The sequence below is a fragment of the Propithecus coquereli genome, unplaced genomic scaffold (genome assembly GCF_000956105.1).
Source record: "Propithecus coquereli isolate 6110/MARCELLA unplaced genomic scaffold, Pcoq_1.0 Scaffold63, whole genome shotgun sequence".
Taxonomy (NCBI): domain Eukaryota; kingdom Metazoa; phylum Chordata; class Mammalia; order Primates; family Indriidae; genus Propithecus; species Propithecus coquereli.
In genome coordinates, this window is record NW_012152285.1 from 8,403,095 (window position 1) to 8,417,625 (window position 14,531).

Genomic DNA, 14,531 nt, shown 5'->3' on the forward strand with positions numbered 1-14,531 from the left:
CTCCCGCCCCCTGTGAAGTTTTATTGATTAATCAGTTTGCTTCCACCCACTGCTGAGGTCAATTATAATTGTGGTTCTATCTTAAGTAAAATTTATTCCACCAAGAGACACTTGAAAGAACGTAATCACTCTGATTCTATTTACATCCTCCTGATTAAAGAGAAATGAGCAAATTTATTAAAAGTTAGCAGATATTTCCTTGTTTTGAGAGCACTCTCCCCTGACTCTACTTTTTCTCTTCTTGATTTTTATTTCTGTCCCCTAAATCCAATGAACACCAGCTGGGGTTGGTCAGAGAGAGGATGTCAAGACACACAAACGGGAACTATTCTGATGCTGTTGTTTCCAGTCCCAGGCCCTCCTTTGGTTCCCCGTGTGCACACACAGAGCAGTTACTAATACAGGGTTCTAAGATAGGCTTGTGGGTTCTATGAAGCTCTCAAATTCTACGCAAAATATTGGATGCACAAGCAGTGTGCATTCCCCCCAAGGAGAGGACCAATAGCTTTCATCAGGCACTTACAATAGTCCATGACTCTAAAAATGTTCAGAATCTCTGCCCTAAAGTAGGAATTATCAAAATGTTTCAATCTGAGGACCCATGTGGCTACAGCAATAGATTCCATGGACTATGTATACTACCTTCTCTTTTTTCCCCCAACGCTCACTAGAATGAAGGGAAGAAAAGCATTGCTTTGCATGAGACATTAGAAGTAAGTGGAAAATTCATGCCAGAAAGCAGAGCATTCACAATGCCATGATAATATGGATGTCACAAAAACATCTAAGGAGGTGTCGTTGATTGAAAGCCAGTCAACCTCAAGTCACTCTCTGAGAATTCTCGCCCAAGAGGAAGGGACCAGAACGGGCTAGAATTGATCACAACCACCCTTGCCATTCAATAATCAGCCGGTTACATAACGCAGCCCCTTCTCAGGAACACAGGGTTTGCATTTGGGTGTATTTCACATCACACAGAGGAGACGCGTACCTTCAGAAAGACGGTTTGGGTTTTCCCACAGTATTTCCCAGAGGCGCTCTCACCGCTGGCAGAGTATAAAACCTGATGTGCAGGAATTCGTGCATAGGCCAGTCTTTTCTCTCCCCGGATCATCCAGATGATAATGTCAGGCATACTGTTCTGCGGCTGGTCACGAGGGTTGGTGAAAAAGGAGGCAAAGTTACGGTTAGTCTGGAGGACTTAAGATCCCACAGACTGGACCCTCGGGGCTCCATTTAGCACAGAAATGCCATGGTTAGGGCTCTGTCCTAAATTCCTGGGACTCATATCTTCTAGGACCACATCGTGAGCCTGCAGGACTAGGAGGCGGGCTGGGGGTGGCCACAGGGATCAGAGGGAAGCAGAGGGGCAGTTTCACCTGGCAAAAGCCCTACCTACTCTGCTCTGAAATACTCCCTCGCATTTCAAGCATCATTTGAAGAAAGCCGGCAGCGGCAGTCAAAGGGTTACAGGTTGCATATGTTTTACGGGACACGGAGTGTCTCTGTCTCACAATCCAATATTTGCCAAATCTGAAATATTAATTTAGTTTTTAAAAACCTATTTTTTTCTGATTATAAGGGAGATCTAAGTTCACCATAGAAAACTGTGGAAGCACCAAAGCATATAAAGTAGAAAATAAAAATTACCTGTAACCCTGTGTTTTTTCCAAATGTATTTCTACTCACAAATGCATTATTACCTACTGTCCTGATCTCTGAAGGACAGTGGCAGCCAACATTTATCCAGCACCTCCTGTGTGCCCTGCACTGTGCTAAGCCCTTCCCATTCATTGTCCTTAAATCTTCACACACCAATGCTACAATACAAACTGAGCACTATATTTATCTCCATTTTACAGATGGGGAAACTAGGTTTAGAAAGGTCGAATAACTTGCCCAAAGTTATACACGGTAGATCCAGGATTCAAACCCAGCTCTTTCTGATCCCAACCAAAGCTGACATTTTAATCCTCTGTACTACATAGATCTGCTGCAACGTCATTCAAAATATTCTCTGACAGTACTGTGAAAATGATGGTTTGTTCATTCTTAAAGACATTTCTAGGATCAACAACTCAAAATTCTTCTCCTACCCTGATTTCAATGACATTCATCCCTATTGCCCATTAGCCTTCCCAGTCCAGTGACTCCTTGATTTTTATAATCTGTCAGATCTGCTCAATAGCTAAGATAATGTAATAGATTCTCCTTCTACCACTCCCATCCTTGGCACCATTCCATAGAATCCTTCCTCCATACCAGGTGACATTTGTGTAGTTTAAAGGTCTTACCTCTTCAGTCAGCTGCATTAATTTATCAAGCCAATCTTCAATTTCCACCAGTGTGGACTTCACATCTATGGCTTCAGACCTCATCCTCACGGCGGCCTCATGTATCTGGGAAAGCGCTCTGGACCGCAGCTTTCGGATCTGAGTATCCAGAATTGTAACATTGGCTTTTCCTTCTGTGAGAGGCAACGTGTATCTAAAAAATAAAAAAAAGAAAAAAAGGAAAAAAGGAAGAAAGAGAGAGAAACAGAACTGTTGAGTTCATTTATGTTAGGTTTCCATCTTGTGAACCACATCAATTTCCTAACTGATTCCACATGCATTGCCTGATTTAAGGTGGAGCTGAGTTGCCGGAGCAGACCTGCCAGATGGTCTCTTAATGCTCAGGAGGGAGACAGGGGGATTCAAATCCCAAAGCAATGTTAAGCCTTAGGGATTAACCTAAGGCCCAAGGAGATACTGGAAAGAAGATGAAGCAGCAGCAGCTGGGAGAAACTGGCTTTCCCCTCTTTTTCTTCCTAGAATCACTGTAGGGACCCACAACATGTTGGAAGAGGAAGGGAGGTTAGAAATCATTTAGCTTCAGGGTTCTTAACCTAGGGACCAGGGATCCTCAGGCAGTCTACAGGTGAGCCTCAGGAGGTCCGTGAAAGCCCAGAACTTATTAAGAAAACAATGTGCGTCTGTGTTAACATGCAGTGTGACATAATGATGAATGCAGGTTTTGGAGCCAACTAGTTGGGTACTAATCGTGGCTCCATTATTCTTCACCGGTTCTGTTATCTTGGCTGTCTCCTACTCTCCTGTTCTCCTACCTTCAAATGTGAGAAACACCTTGCATGGTGGTTGTGAGAAGGACATGAATGACCATATGGAGAACATTTGGAACAGTTGCATTGTAAAGTCTAAATAATGCTGCCATCACCGTCATCTCATTGCCATCTTCATCATTGACATCATCTCATCAGATTCTCCAAGGGGCCCATGAGCTCCAAAAAGATTAAGAATCATTTACACAGGCCAAGCCCCCATTCAAAATGAGAACTGGGAAGTATAGTGACAGGACCGCCAAAAGTTACTGAGAATAGCCGAGCTGGGGCCAGAATTAGTTGTCCTCTGCCAAGCCTTCCCTCCCGCTATGGCAGCTGGTGGGACACAGGGTGAGGTTGTCACCAGTTTCAGGAAGTTCTACTCACACTGTCCCCACCTAGAATTTCCACTCACTTGAATTTTACCCGGCTTCTTAAATGAAGGAAATCCTAGCATGACTTCCCTTAAATACTGAATTTCCTGTTACAGAAAGTTGAAAATGATTCCAATTTGATTCTTCAAGAACAGCTCACATCAGAAGTGTAAATAGATATGTCTGTGATTTGCTCAGCAAACCTTACATTTCTCAGATATTTTCTATATAAAAGTTACTACCAAATGTTTCTGTTTGGTTTCGTTAATAACTATAGCAATGCATTGGAAGGGTTAAGTCCCTGGAGTGATTCTTTGAGGCAAAAGTTTATCTGAAAGCTGTTTGATCAGAAGTCACACCGGAGCCCTTTGACAGATATTGACTATGGAACATGTGGCAGGAAAAGGGGCTGAGCTGGTAAACCAACTCTGGGCATCAGACGTGTCATTTCACTTCTTTGGGGCTCTGATATCTCATCTACAAGACAAGGAGACTGGAGGAGATGCTGGTTAGGACCCAGCTCTAAAATTCTGAACTTAAGCCTCCGGTAGTGCTTTCATTTCGGCCGCGTTGCAATTACCTGGCTCAACCGCTAGAAGGCACAAGAAGACAGGGCGACTTAGGCATTAGCTGGGAGCGGGGAGAAAGGCCGTGGTTCTTGCTGCTTGTGGAAAGCATTCAGTGTGCTTTTCTTTTGGAACTTCCCTGTCCACTGCTTTATTAGCCAACATTGAAAACGAGTTTGGAATGAATCACTTCCCGCTTTGATTTCCAAATGATAAAAGATCTGAGCTGTTTCCCCAAGTCACTGTTACAAAAGGTCCTGTGGTTAAGTCGAATCTATGGGGCCTAACAGAGGCTTGGCCACAGTGTATATTAGGCATTTAGTAAAAGAATAAGTAAAAAGGCCGTTTTTAAAAATATGTTTATGAATTAGGAACATTGTCCTGAATGGTAAAATTGCTGCTTCACCCCCAGACCCCGTTCTCGGTGGAAGCCGGATGCCACCCTTCTCCAGGGTGGTGGGCATCACACTAGCTCCCTCCGCCCCTCCCCTGTCCCTTGCCCCAAGCTACCCTGAGACATGCTTCTGGGTGTGGGGCCCCAGCCTCCCCAGGCTACTTTAGAATTGGCACCAAATCAGAAAGTAGAGCTTTTCCTGGTGGTGATTCAGAGACTCCTCCCACTGAGAGCCTTTTAAGAAGCTTGAATAGTTCAAATTCGTTTTTTAGACAAACACTAGAAACAATTCCAGAGGCTCTTACAGTCTTAGGATTTCAGGGAGCAGAGCTTGGCTGGAAATTCTGAGAGAGAAATAAGATCACTATACCTTGTGTCTTCTATAACTTCGTCTATCAGCTTCAACCACAATTCAGCCAGCTGGTTTTCAGGAATTTTACCTTGTATCCCTGATTTTAGAGCCTCTACGTTTGATTGCTGAAGAATTTGAAAAGAGAGGACATAATTGGTAATTGTGCATTATGCTATTATACCCCGTAAAGGTTTAACTTTTATTTTCGAGAAAAAAAAATACATAAAAAGGCTCAATTACGGAAAAACTAAAGGGTTTTTTTTCCTTTAATAATACTCACCATAGCTTAGAACTATTTATTTTTGATCAAAATACAATTAATACTAATATGTTTATGTAATAGGACAACCTTTTCATATAGTTTGACCTTTGAACCCATGTAAATATTTATATATTCAAAAAACAAACAAAATGAAACCAGTAAGGATAGGGGAGAGAACCCTAAAATGGAATATAATCAGAAACAAAATAGATCTAATTATATTTCAGATGAATGACATAATTACCCTGAACTAACTTGAGTAACTTTTGAAAACAATATTTTGACTACGTACTCTCAAAGGCAAAAACAGAAACAAAAACCCATAAACTTGTCGAACCCTAATTAGTAGGCTTATTTTTCACAGTGACTTATCTATGGATTTTACAATTGAACAAATGAGTAAATATATTGGAGATAACAAAAGCCAGATTTCTCACTGTTGGAGAAGAAAATTATAAATATAGAAAGAGGGAAGGCTGGAATAAACCCTGTGGTATTGGACTGGGATTGGAGGCATCTTTATGAACTCATGGTTTTTAGTATATGGATGGATAGAGAAATAAATATACGTGTGTGTGTGTGTGTGTGTGCCGGCAGAGAAAGCCCAGAAACAACAACATTTCAGTAGTAGTGGGCACTTAGTGACCAGATCTTGTTTTTTAAATGGCATTTGTCACTAAAAGGAACCAGGGCTCCTTGGAGAAATGGTGATTCCAAGGCTGGGGCAGAGAAAATGCAAGACAAGCCCCAAACATACTGTTGTGTTACATTGAGCATCTGCCAAAAGAGAGGTCAAGGGAGTGCCCACCATGAGTCCCAAAAGTCCTCTTCATGGAAAGTCACCGTCCTGTCCAGAGTAGCATGGAATTAGGACAGCTTGGAGAGAGTTGATAAGAAGAACCAGATGGAAAGAGCTGAAGAACATCCAAAACATAATTAGAATACAGGTGTGACTAATTCTCTACGAATGTCCTTAAGGAGGACTGGAAATTAATACTACGATTACATTGCATATCGGTTGCAGCTTTATTATATTAACAGTTATGATTAAGTTAATTTAAACCTCTTATTATCCTACCATGTTGTCTTTGTAACATAAAATAATACTTTTAGATTTTGCCATAGAGTCTTAGGTCAGGTATACTCCCCAAACCCCATATGTCTTGGTCCAGCCCTGGTAGAGATTAGATCTTAGAAAAAATTAATATTAGTATAATTTGGAAATCAAAACACTGATGCCAGATAGATTTTATCAAATAGGAGTAACTCAATGTCTTTGACTTAATTAGAAATATCCCAAACACATCCCCATTCTCCACGCCAACCTAGCTGACCAGTGTCAACTAGATGGATAATCACAGATACCATGTCTATGCAGTTTTCACCAGAGGAAACCCACAAACACCCAAACAAGGAAAGTTCCTCTGTTCTGTAGCAAGAGTGGAAAGTGTCAGACACTGGTTCCTTTAAGCCACCTCTTCCTACAGTGGAGATTTTTACTGCACTAACAACAAAGCTCTAAGAGTTGCATGTTGCTATTGGAATGAGCCACTCTCCACATACAAATTGTGGAAGAAACTATGAGTTTCCACTCCATCCCCCACATTCACCTTCCACCCTTCCACGGTGAGAAAATTTTATTGGGGTATACGCCTGCCCAGGCATAAGACTACATTCCCCAGCTTCCTCATAGTTAGATATGGCTGTGTGACTGTATTCAGACCAACAGAACCTGAGTAGAAATCAAGTCACCTTTGGGTCTTTCCTTTAAAGGGAAAGGCCTGTGTCATCTTCTCTTCACTCTTTTCCCCTTACTTCAGGCTGGAAGGGATAACTCCTTAGTGATGGCAGAGAAACCGGGGGGAGGAGCCTGGGTCCCCAAATACCACTGACCCTCCATACTGGCTTTGAACCCTCAACCTCAGCTGTTACTAAAGAAATTGCTGTTACCTTGTTGCCCACTGTATTTTGAGATCTTGTGTCATAGTGGCCTAGCCTGTATCCTAACTAATACATAGTTCACTCTGTCTGGTAAAGGGAAACGGAGAAAGGGTAAACTTACCAACCGTTCTACCATAACTAGGAGAGTGTTGACAGCATCCAGGCGATGACTAATATCCTCCCAGTATGAAGTCAGGGTAACAACTGGCTTTGTGTGGGCCCAAGGCAAGTAATAATAGTAGTTCCCTAGTATAAAACATGGGGGTCAGTGAATCTTGGACACTTAAAATAGACAACATGTTTATTAAAGAGACGTGCAGACTGAGCTGCTGATGAAGCCATATGCTTAGGGTATGGTTCGGGTTCTTTGATTTTATTCAATTAAGCAACTGAGGGATAGAAAGTTCTTTCTCAACCAGCCCATTTTAAAAATCTCTCTAAAATACCCTAGTAAACAGAGTATAACCGCCCCAAGATCTTTTAATGATTCAAGGTCATGTGTCTGAACATCAACGATGATTACATAACGTGGTGGCAGAAAATATAGAGAGCATAGGAGGTTAGATGGAATGTGTTTGTCCCTGCAAACTGCTATTATAAGTAAATATTTTTGTTGGAAGTGGGGCAAAAGGAAAGAATTTTCTGTTCTTTGAAAGCCTTAGCTGGCTACATGGGGTTTGGTATTACTTAGAGCCTTACTGTGATTAAGAATCATTAGCTGATGTTTTCTAGGGCATTTTATTCTTTAAAACTGCTTGTACAAAAATTAGGTAAAAACTGTGGCAGTACTGTTGGGTTATTTGATCAGAATGCCTCTCTCCCTTCTCTATACTCTCAAACCATTTTTTGATACTTTTATTAGGGCATTCTCATACCTTGCCTTCTATTATGATTTATTTTACACACTAGAATGTTAGCTCTTTAAAAGTGGTGACCATTTCTCACTCATCATGTTCAAATAGAGCTATTTAATCCTCACAGCAACCCTGGGGAAGACGGAGATGCTGAGGGTTGGAATGAAGTGGTGTGGTTGAGGTCAGAGTGCTGATGAGTTACAACCAGAAGCCTGAGTTTCCAGGGCCTGGGCCAGAGCCCCATCCTCTTCAACTACTCAATCTAAGAAAGGTTTAGGGTTTGGTAGGGGCAGGAGCTGCTTTGGGGGAGCTCAGTATTTAGCAGAGTCATCACCCTGGGACTTTACAAGGTAAGGCTGGCATTAAAGCCGGGCAGGAGGGTTTGGGGTTCAGCTCCTGGCAACAAGACCTACAACTTCTTGGGTCTGGCCAATTTTTTTTTAATTTATTTTTTTTATTTTGTTTTTTATAAAAAATAGAGACAGAGTCTCGCTCTTGCTCAGGCTGGTCTCTAACTCCTGAGCTCAAACGATCCACCAGCCTCGGCCTCCCAGAGTGCTAGGATTACAGGCGTGAGCCACCGCGCCCGGCCAAGGGTCTGGGCTATTTTGAAGGTGTCTGAACTCTGACTACACTCTCTTCCTCATTCAACCTTTTCCTTTCCTCTAACCATATGCTGGGGATATGGTTGCCAGAGAGAGGGTACAGCACATGCTTCCTGTCTTGTGCTGCAGAGAATGGTTGGTGCCAATCTTACCATCAAATATGGCGCGGCTGTATTGCGTGGTTGATGCCAAAGGCTTACAGGTCGCGTCGAACTTGTTGCCGTAGTTCCCAATGCTGACTTCAAACTGAATGGCTTCACCAATATCCTGCAACATGGTGGCCGAATGAAAGACAGCGGACAGGCTGTACTTCCGCCTTCGCTGGTATTTCTGTAAAGTACGAGCAGACATAAGGCTCAGTGAATCTCCTTTTGCCCTTATTTACGTGTGGATTTCTAGCAGATAAAATTCTAAACCTAATAATTAAACACCAGGGGAGAATGTTCTTGGACCCAGCAGTTTCCCTTGAACTTACACGTGTGAGCAAAAACGGAAGTACCAGGATGCACATTGCAGCATTGATTGAAATAGGAAAAAAAGAAAACAATACAAATGTCTCAGTACAGATTAAGTTATATCCATATAATGGAATGAAAGCTCATAAAAAGACTTAAGTAGATCCACATGTGCAAACACAGAAGAAGTATATTTTACATGAATCCATTAAATATATATTTTTAATATTGTCATATGCATGGAGAAGGTCTGTAAGAATATAACTCAAATTGTTAACAGTAGTTATGTTGGGCAAGGTAGAGAGATTATGGCAAACTTTACTTTCTAACTTACACATTTTTAATTTTTGTACTGTTTATTAATTTTCTAATCAGAAATATATTTTTGATGCCAGATTTAAAAATAAATGAAATAAGGTGAATTTATTTTTCTGAAGTGGAAATCAAACTTCCTCTCTCTCTCTCTCTCTTTTTTTCTGCCTCTCTTTCTAAATTACTGATTTAGTGAGTGTGTCTGTGTGTGAGGGAGCTGAAGATAGGACCAAGAATAACCACTCTGAGCATCTATCAGCCTAGCAGAAATGACCATGAACCCTTCAGGCCTTCCCTCATGGGCACTTAAAATCTCTTGAATCCACATCCTGCCCCAAATCTTTGCTCAGATGACATTTCACCTTCTTTAAGAACCATATCCCCACTGATCTGCAGGCACTCTGCCTTCTTCAGTTTTTTTCAAACAGCTATGCAATGGTTTAAGTTGCCGTACTTCATTATGTCCTGTGCATTCTGCCCTTTAATACTGTCCACAGCCATAATCTGTTCTGGAGCCCTGTTGGTGTCCAGTCTCCGCGTACACTTGCTCAGCTAGGAGGCGAGAACGTCAGTGGTTACCACGTTGCAGCCACGTTGGCTATGGGCTCCACCTGCGAACTTGTGAGACCCACGAGCGATCATACTCAAACTGCTTGACAATTTCTCACCACAGCAAGTTTAGTTCAACAGCCTTTAGAGAAAGAACTCCAGCTCTGTGGTCCTTCAGTTTGAGATTTGGAGGCCACACAAATATCAAACTTTGGCATACGATGACTTTTTTGTTGGTGTATTTGGTTTTTTCCTTGCTACCAATTTGTGTACTACAATCTAAGTAATAAAGTAGTGATGCCTTTCACCTCTTGGATGTTAATAAAAATTACTTGATCCCTCTAGGATATTTATTAACTGATTTTGCTTCCCTTCATTACCCATTCATACCATGCCTTTTGTTCAATAAAATGAAATCACTACCAAGGATGGGTCTTCTGGCTTGTGCGATGCAAGAATATGCTCACACATTTACGGAAGTACTTAGACAACCATTTTAAAAACTTCCTTTTTAACAAAAATTGTGGTAAAATATAGATAATATAAAATGTATCATTTCTAATGATAAGTTCAATGGCATTAAGTACACTTGCGTTGTTGTTCTACCATCACCAACCATCCATACACAGAACTCTTCCCATCTTGCAAAATTGAAACTCCATACTCATTAAACAATAACTTCCCATTTCCCCTTCCCCCTCGGCCCTGGCAATGACATTCTACTTTCTGTCTCTATTAATTTGACTTTTCTAGGTACCTCACATAAGGGGAATCATGCAGTATTTGGCCTTTTCTATCGGACTTATTTCACTTAACATGATGTCTTTGATGCTCACTCATATTGTGGCATGTGTCAGAATTTCTCTCCTTTTTAAGGCTAAATAATATTTCATTGTAGGAATATACCACATTTGGTTTATCTATTCATGCACTGATGAACACCTGGGTTGCTTCTATCTTTTGGTTATTATAAATAACACTGAATGTACAAATATTTGTTTGAGTTCCTGCTTTCAATTCTCTGGGTATATAGCCAGAAGTGGAATTGCTGAATCATATGGTAATTCTATTTTTAATTTTTTGAGTACTGTTTTAAGAACTTCTGACGGTGACTGTAGCTTGTGGTCTTAAAGAACCGCTGGATACCTCACTATTACAAAGACTCCATTTTGGTTAAAGGAATTTTTGACATGGTATAATAGAACCCTCCAACAGGGTTTTAGCAGAAACTGTTAGTGAAAACTTGGCGCTTGTCCACGAGGCCCAATCAGAAGAACAGGGACAAGTAGTTTGGGGAGGAAGGAAAGAGACATTTATTACTTTGTCAGCAAAAGGAGGAGGATGGAGACTCCTGTCTGAAATGCCATGGTCCTAATAACAAGCAGAAATACAGAGCTTTTAAAGGATGGGTTCTCAGCTTCAGGCAATGACTGTTCAACTATAGTTGATAATTCTGATCTTCCCACCTCTGCTGAAGACAATCTCCTGACCTTTACCCAGGACCTCCCTTTACCAGTTTTGCCCTGAGCCATCTCTTGTTGCACAAATAACAAAAGACTCACCCTGCCCCCCCCAAACACTGGCCTGAGGCAGAGACGCAGGCTTTAGTTCTCAAAAAGGAGTGCAGGATGTGCTAAAGAGACAGAAAATATTTTTGCCAGTCTTTCAGGCCATTTCCTCTGTTACAAAACCCTCTGAGACAACACTGGTTTGCAACCTAACTGCATATTGAATTACCTGGAGAGCTTTAGTCTGGACATTGTGAGTTTCAAAGCTTCCCTGTTTTAGTCCATTGTCACTTTGGCAGAGAGGAGCTTGAGAGACTTACGCTATTTGTCAAGAGCTCTGCTTAACTACCCACAACTAAGCTCCCTGAACTATGGTGGCTGAGGAATGTTATGGAAATTCTGGGTTTGAGTTTGAATTGTGTAAAAATTAAAAAGCAGGAAGTTATTTGTATAATATTAGTTAGAATTTAACAGCACAACTTCTTTGTAAACCACCTAGGATGACACAAGAGAAGGGAAGGAGCTAAAAGTAGGAAACGCAATTTGGGACCTGAGTCAGGGCCTGGAAGAAAGTGACCAGTATTTAAGCCAGAGCCACCTATCAAGCCAGGGGCTGCGGAGTACAGAGAAGTTTCATGGGGAGGCTCCGCAGAGGGGTGCAGATGCCGCCTCTGCCAGGCTGGCTCTGCCCTGCACACCTCCACATGGGCGAGGATTTCATCAGAACTCCCTGGATGTTCTGATGCAGAACTTGCACAGTCACCCACAGAATCCCTGATAGGACCCTCACCCTGAGGAGTCTGAGCCCTAAAACAATAGTTTGGGCTTCTAGTCATCACCACAACTCCCAACAGAGTAAGCACGCGCTGTGAGCAAGCCACTGAAGATGGAGCAGCTCCTTGGACCATCTGTAAGTCCCAACTCCACAAGGAGCACCTCTACCACCTGCTCACCTGCCCCAGAGCCAAGCTACTCTCAATTAGGGCAGCTGAGAATCCTGCTGGCCCCCAGCCCTTTTCCACTTCCCCTTTGCCCTTGGGGCACAAAGAAGTGGCCAAGAGGAGGGAACAACAAACACCATTTAGAGAAGTCCAGAGCCTCAGCTTTTGTTCTGGGCCCTCACTTTGTAGCCTGAATGCAAAACTGCCCACAAAGTGGGAAAGTCAAAGAACATAAATTATAGTCTGTTAGACACGGATGGATGCTTCTTTGGTTAGGGCCTTGGGGCTATCTTTCTGATCCTTGGTAACTAGTACACGTTGTAGAAGAGGTGGTATGGGCAGTTTCAGAAGCAAACTTGGGGAAGGAGGTGATTTTTGCCAAGCAGAATATTGACAAGGGCTAACAGTTCTTGAAAGTGGCTGTGGGCAGTGACAAGGAGACTAAGTGTCACAAAAAATTTGCCCAACTTGCCACCTTTGGTCTGTTAACTAAATGTGGCTGACAACTAATGCAGCAGGTGGAAGAATCTGAAAGTATTGTTTCTAGCAATACTTATTAAGCCTTCATGTGGGCCAGACCAGTGGGAGATCTCAAGAAGGTTCTAGCTGAGCAGGAGAAGGTTCATGGGGAGGCTCTTGACATACTGTTGACATACACTGTGCACTTTTATGTTGTTGGCTCTTTTAATTTTGTCCTTTTATTTTTACTAAAGTCCTCAAATAAGCTTCTTTGCCTGTATGTGTTTAATTATTTGCAGTGAAGAGAACTATGCAAGTTCATAGAATGCTCTTGAAATATATGAGCTCTATTCAAGGTCACACAAGGAGAATGGGAAGGAGCAGGGAGGAAGCAGTCCGAGAACAGATCCCAGATCACAGAGACAGAAACTCGGTCCTTTGGTGGCAGGGCAGAGGTTCCAGAAGCCAGAAGGTGTTAGAAGGATGCTGGGTTTCCAACACTTGACCTTCTTCTTGCTGCTTGATTCCTGCTGTGCAGGTGGCCAGGCTGGACCTGCTGCATCTGTCCTGCATTGCGGTATCTCTTGACCAGGCCCACCTGGTGTACTAGGTCAGCTCTGTGCTGGGAAAATGGGGGCGCACTTGGCTCTTTGGCAACCAAGTTGCCCTTTGCTGCATCTGTTAGGGAAATTTCCATGCATACTAGGGGAATTTCCGTGCTGATTCTGCTTAAAACCACAAAGCAGCTAAAGTAGACGCTGACACCTGTCAGCCTTGCAAGCTAAAACTGCAAAACAGTTAAGTGAAGCTACAAGCCTGTCATGACTATACTGTTTGTTATAAACCTATCATAACTATACTGTTTGTTATAAGCCTATCATAATTATACTGCTTATAAGAATTACTGTTTATTGGATAACTTTTAAATCTTTTTGCTAATTGGTCGACCATTTATACTTGTGTGTGATTTGTTAAGATTAACCACCCCCCCCCAAAAAGTATAAAACTTGACAAAAACCAGGAAGAGGTGCTCAGATTTTGGAGGCTTGACCCCATCTGGGCCGCCGGCAATAAAACTTGCTGACCCTCCAACTCTCTGCGTGCTGCTCGGTTATTCCCCTGGGACCGGTCACTGTAACACTTGCTGTAACACATCCTTTTCAGCTCTACCAAAAAATTTTGTTATTTGCACACAACCCAGAACACGAGACCTCTGTAAGATGGGTAAGTGTCATGATCACGTTCTAGGTTGACTGAGCTCATTAAATCCTTCCGGCAGGTGGCACAAATCTGCTCATCTCACTCCCTCCTGGGGTTCCTGGCTGCCCGAAGTGTGCCATGTCCTCAGAATCTCAGCTCCTCTCCTGTTTTGTCATGCTGGCAGGTTTTTTCATTTTTGCCTCATTTCATTTTTGTTTTTACCAAACTTATTTAATAAAAAAATACACACTATTTTGCTGTTTTTGTATAATTATTTGGAACAAAGAAAATTAATTCTGTTTTGTACACCAGTTAATAAAAAGCTTCTTTTTAAAAAAATACTGTTGACACATATTATGGGCTGCTTGTTGGGTCTCTTTATTTTTTGCTTTTATGTTTACTAAATGCATGAGATAAGCTTCCTTGTTTATAAGTGTTTAATTATTTGTAGTAAAGAAAACTAATTTGGTTTTGCATTCCAGTTAATAAAAGGCTTTTCCTTTGTACTTGGTTTGCTCCTCTCCCCCAATTATGGTTTTTTAAAACTAAGAGAAGCCACATGGACTCAAGTCATATTCTGGTGATAAAAGAAAATAAAGAGGCACCATAATGGTTAAATGTCCATGATGGCATTTCTGCAAAACCCTGAATTCCAACCA

General features: G+C 41.9%; 1 protein-coding gene across 2 annotated transcripts in view; it reads right to left on the minus strand.

The window, feature by feature from the left end:
- MYOF (myoferlin) overlaps positions 1 to 14,531 on the minus strand; it is a 149,570-nt gene that overhangs the window by 55,476 nt on the left and 79,563 nt on the right. For both annotated transcript variants that reach the window (XM_012659733.1, XM_012659732.1), the window contains 5 exons: positions 8,601 to 8,778; positions 7,111 to 7,235; positions 4,805 to 4,911; positions 2,295 to 2,487; positions 992 to 1,147 (listed from right to left, as the gene is read on the minus strand). In XM_012659733.1, coding sequence (XP_012515187.1) covers positions 992 to 1,147; positions 2,295 to 2,487; positions 4,805 to 4,911; positions 7,111 to 7,235; positions 8,601 to 8,778 — 759 coding nt within the window. The remainder of the gene's footprint in view (positions 1 to 991; positions 1,148 to 2,294; positions 2,488 to 4,804; positions 4,912 to 7,110; positions 7,236 to 8,600; positions 8,779 to 14,531) is intronic.